The 5577-nt window shown below is 38.5% G+C and overlaps 1 protein-coding gene across 1 annotated transcript in view; it reads left to right on the top strand.

The window, feature by feature from the left end:
- Nucleotides 1-4436, top strand: part of raly (RALY heterogeneous nuclear ribonucleoprotein) — a 50900-nt gene extending 46464 nt beyond the window's left edge. The window contains exon 7 of the mRNA XM_013908560.1: nucleotides 4308-4436. Within this exon, the coding sequence (XP_013764014.1) occupies nucleotides 4308-4436 (129 nt within the window). The remainder of the gene's footprint in view (nucleotides 1-4307) is intronic.
- The last annotated feature ends 1141 nt before the right edge of the window (nucleotides 4437-5577 follow it).

Below are 5577 nucleotides of genomic sequence, written 5' to 3'. Positions count from 1 at the left end.
AAAAAAAGACACTTTTTATCCATAACAAGAACTCCATAACAGCAAATGAACTGTACAACAGAAAATACAAATGCTATTTGGGGTCTCCTCACAACAATGATAAGAAAAATAAACTAAGCCAATATGGCATGTCTGTTAATACACATTAACACACATGTTATGTGATCTCTGGTCTCCCACTCAGAGACACAGGTCTCAGAGTGTCCAGCATTCAGACGGCTACCTGAGGACACTCATGTGAGAGAAAATCTGCTCACACAGACATGTAGAGCCAAATACTGTCAATAAGGCCTCTGCAATGTTCTGAAGACAGTTAAACTTGTCAGGTAGTGATGTCCAGCAGGTGAAAATGCAAGCTCCATGAACACGCACAGCTGTGGATTTCAGCTGCTTCGATGTTGTATTAACTAGCATTAACTCAGCCAGTTAATGCGAGACAAATCTAGCTGCTCATTAAAGATTTCTGGTTTGTTCAGAAAATAAAACATTGGTCCATACACCTGAATGTCCCAAAAATGCATTGTGTCTCGAGTCTACGGATGTATCCGTGTATTTCCGCGTGCTGATGCTGTGCTGAGCGAACAGCTCCTGAAGCTTTTGAAGTGTCGGAGTGTGGAAAGCTAACAACATCCCTCTTACCAGTAGGCTAAGTTATTTTTAGCCAATTACAAGTTGAATCTGGTAGTTGGGGTTATTAGCTAAGATACCGTCATTAAGAAGCGGCACAACTAATGTGTCTATGCGAGCTGATTTGCGATGTGCACCGCTGGCGCGGCCATTTGTTTTTTGATGCACCTTCTCAGATTAATTCACTGCGTGTCGTGCCCAGGGCTGGACTGGGACAAAAAAAAAAACAGGCATTTTGACTAGAGATCGGCCCACCAGGTATTAAAGCCATTAAGCCTTTGAATGAAAACAAACGCTGTTGTGACAGTGATGTACAGTCTTGTTGGTATATGTATAATTTCTATACATTTTATGTCAGATAAAAACTTTGGTTGTAAGATTCAGATAATTATTTAATAACAGCCCGACATTTTAAATGAGAATAAGAAAATATTTCTTTGTGCCCCCCTTTCCTTGTTAATGCCCCACCTGGCCCCCCTGGCAACACTTTGCTACACCCGCCCCTGCACAGTTACCAGCTGTCAGGTACTTAGAAAAGGATCCTGGTGTTATTTGTCTCTCAGAAACAGTTCATAACTTCCCTTCAACTCACTCATGTCACCTAAAAAGGTAAACCTGTTTCTCCATCACTTGTTCAGCTCTGATGATTCAGTAAGGACATCTCCTGGTTTCATCTTCATGTTTCCCTCTCACCAGATATACAAACCGACATCATGACCAGCAGCTTTTACAGCTGTGGCTCCAGCAAACATCAGCTGATACTAGAAATTAATATTAAATACATTCTAGCAACAGCTCATCAAGCTTAAACGTGCTGCTGTTTAGCGCGACAACCGGCGGTTTCCTCTTTCTGGCGCAAAGTGGGCGATAAACAAACAAGAGAGAAAAGCCGATCAGCTGATCATTGATCAGTTTCATGATCAAAGTAGCAACAGGAGAGGGAGATAATGAGAGAAGAAGAGGCAGCTGTGCTGCGTAACGACACAATAAATCCACCTTTGTGTCTTTTTCTATCCTAGACAAACTGCGTCCCTTCTCAGTTCAACATGAAACGCGCAATAATTTCTCTGAATGCGGGACGATTCCGTCTTTTTACGGGACGGTTGGCAACTCCACTAACTAACCTTATGAATAAAATAAAGTTCACTATCAGTAACATCATAGCACCCACCCAGCTGTATAGAAACTCTGTCATGCTAGCTAGTACGCAGTATGAGTTATTGTAACTGACTGTAAAAAGGCAGCACAACGAAAATAAACTAAACTTGGTTTATATCTGACCCAGATAGATTGCAGGTCATAACTTCTTACCTGAAGTTCAGTTCACCTGACACTCGGACCAGCGGCTGCCTTGGGTCTCTCCTCCTCCTGCCTCCCCTCTCCCTCATCCACCTGCTGACCCCCACCACTTGTTAATTTTACTGAACCTGTGGAAGCTCCGCCATAGCCACCATCAAACAACTGAGTTATTTTTACACATGGCCAGCATCTGGCCAATCCACCACCTTTCATTGTTTGTATTGTTACAAAAAAAAAAAAAATCATCGGCCCACCGAGCAAATGCCCGATGGCCAGTCACGCTATGGTTGCGCCATCAGTTAACCCTTCGCACGCGTGCCTAGGGTTGCCGACCCCTGGTCTAAACAAAGTAGGTCACTGATAGACAAGGTAAAGCAAGCAAATCAAACTCTAACACAGATGTGACATGCTGATTTTATATAAATTCATGAAGTGAAATTATTCTATGTTCAGCATTGTTCTATATAATCAGGGAGGAGTTATAATATTTTTTATTTTATAATATTAAACGGAACACCATTGATTTCGTTATGTTACAACATTTTTTGTTTTGTTTATTAATTTATTTGACAATTAAAGTTCACATGACAGAGCAGTCCATCATAGATTTGCTAACTTTGAGGGAAAAAAACATTAAAAGACAGATGGATTATTTTACCTTTAGTCAAATCATCATTTTCTTTTCCAAAATGCAAACAACTTATGATACAGATGTTTAGTTAGTATATTGAGGCATTCACATTACATTTTTTTTACATTCTTTTATGTTTTTTTTAACCTTTTCTTCTCATTCTCTCCTTTAATAGTTTTAAATGTTGTACTTTCATATCGTATCAGTGTTTTAGTGTCTTATTTAACAACAGCAATTTCACTGCAGTCATGCTGATTAATGTACATTGTCACTAGCAAAAGGTTACACTTCCTTGTGCACCACACAAGAAAGACAACTGCCTTGTTATCAGCAGACAAGACAGCAGTTCACAAATCACTAATGGTTTTATGTGCATGTAAGCAGCGCTGATGACCTTCAGTACTTTTCTGCATTAGCCTTACATTGTTCAGCTTCTTCAATTTCTCCACACTCCCACATCAAAGCCTTTGTACACACAGGGTACCTCGCACCCTGCGCAGATGTAGCACTTCACTTCACGTCATATTTTATGCATCGTGTCCATCATGCTGTTCACATATGGGCTCCAATGTACGCATCAGCATGAAAATAAGCAACTGTGTAATGAAAAAAACAAAACACAACTGAAATTTCAGCATGACAGACAACTATTTTACTATTTATTTATATATTTTTTTAGGTATCACTGTTTTAGAAGCAAACCTTTAGATATTGACCAGAACAAGAGATATGTTCAAGATAATATAAAAATAATCAGTAATAATAATCATCATCAAATTTGTCCCCTATAAGACTTAAGCCATGTTATAGTGTTCTGTGGCACTGTCGTTAGTATGTGGTATTGTAATTTGTCTTTGTCCTATATTTAGAATAACACCATATTAACTACTATTTCTCCTTTGTAAATAGAGGAGAATAAATAACTGAAAGCTAGTAAGCCTGTCACAAATAGATTAAAATATTTTATATCCAGCAAGTCTGATTTACACACCTGATCTTTCCACCATCAATCATGTCCACAGGAAAATTATACTTCTGACATGGATTCCCTGAATTTTTGATAGTATTTCAGCTCTGTTTCTAAGTTTCCCAGACTCTTCTACTATTGCTCTTCCCTCTCTGTTGATCTATTATTGGGAAAAATAGAGTTGCTCAACAGCTTCAACAGAATAACTCCCTGCCTCTTTTTCAAAGACGCATATTGCATCCTGTTAAACATGAACAGGTGGGAAAAGAAGCTGAACTGACTGTGCCTGATGTATTACATCATTAGAGCCACAGTTTCTCAGAATGTCAAGAAGTGAGAATAATAAGCTGAGAGTCATAAAATATTTGAAAAAGGGAAGTTGTCTATCACCTTGACAACCTCAAAAACACGCATGGACACAACACAGTCATTGTTGTGACAGAGTTTGGTTATTAATTAGTTTTATTTGTGACACTGATATGATTTTGTTTCTATAATTTGGGACATCTTTTCAGTGGAAATTACTAATAGCAGTAATTATGAAGATGCATTATTTTTTACTTTCGTCAACCAAGCTTATACTGGACTATACATTAATGCAACATCCACTGACTATAAATCAGAATCAGAAATACTTTATTTATCCCCAAGGGGCAATAGCATTACTCCCTGCTTAGTTTCTGAATGTTTTGATGAATTTGCATGCACTTTTTCTGAGATAATGATGTTTGCGATGCTTGTTTTGTACCACTTTTGTGAACTATTCTTCCCTCTTTGTCTTAGGTATTAGGAACTGTGGAAGGAGAGACAGATGGAGAGAGAGAAAAGCGCTCTGGACAGACAGAACTAGAGAACAGAAAAGGAAGACCATCAAACAGCAGGGATCATGAGACTCACAAGCTCACTCACTAACACAGACAAAACTGTAAAAACACAACAAAGAGATATACTTGACACTTTGTCCAAGCCACAGGAAGATAATAAAACAGCAGGTTACTGCCTGAGTGCATAAAATGAATTACACACACTAGCACACAAACACACACATTGATATAAAGAAGACAAAAAAAACCCAAAAAAACTTAGTGATGGAGCCAGATTCACTGTGTCAGAGCAACAGGGGGATAGTAAAGACAGCAGGCTGTTGTCAAAACACATCTTAAACTGACAGGTTCATTCACTCACAGAAGAGCTCTCTTTGGGAAAGCTGGAGCTTGTCAGACTGTCTGCTGCTTTATAGGCCATAAAATATGACTGAATGGACAACATATAGAGATTGTTATTTTTAGTATAGATTCTTTAATATCAAGGTAAAAAAAATCCCGGGGGCTATTATTGTTGCAGAATTATTTGCAAGAGTTGAGCAGAGAGTTGCATACCTCAATCAGTGTGCGAGTAATCAGATTTGTAAACATGTAAAAAAAATCTTCAAATATGTACTGAGATTTGTTCATGTCTACATCAGTCATGTATTCAATCTGTGTATGTTTGTAATGACATTTGTAATCAAATCCCAGCACGCGTAGATTATCTGTCACATTTTGCAAATCTAAGCATGCACACCAGGACTTTTCTAATCGTTCTGTTACAATTACAGCCTCATAAAATCCCAAATATCAAGTGACAGTGTTCTGCCAGGCCGGGCTAAAATTACAAGGGAAATAGGATGGTAAATGCCGAACATCATGCAATGAACTAAAAAACAACATAAAAAGATGCTGATGAGCAAATATTTCACATGTGCATGTATTCACTGTCGCTTGGTAGTATAGACACACACACAAATAAACCAACATGTAAAATTAACCAGACAAGTACACAGTTTCTGATGGATGGAGTGCTGAAGGGCGTATATATGCTTGGCGATTCATGCTCACACATGTGTGAACATGCATACATACATGCCTCCATGATTGAAAGACTGTAATAGCCACATTTTATTTATTGCAACAAGACACCAACAAGAATGTCGGTTCACATCCTGTTTCTTTACCTGTTGATGAAATTGAAGTCAGCTCTACGTTTTTGCTGTGTCCCAAAGGATGTGGAGACT

Source organism: Pundamilia nyererei, unplaced genomic scaffold (genome assembly GCF_000239375.1).
Source record: "Pundamilia nyererei isolate P.nyererei 1_Seehausen unplaced genomic scaffold, PunNye1.0 scaffold00012, whole genome shotgun sequence".
Taxonomy (NCBI): domain Eukaryota; kingdom Metazoa; phylum Chordata; class Actinopteri; order Cichliformes; family Cichlidae; genus Pundamilia; species Pundamilia nyererei.
The sequence above is the reverse complement of the archived record's forward strand: the minus strand, read 5'-3'. Positions and strand labels throughout refer to the sequence as shown.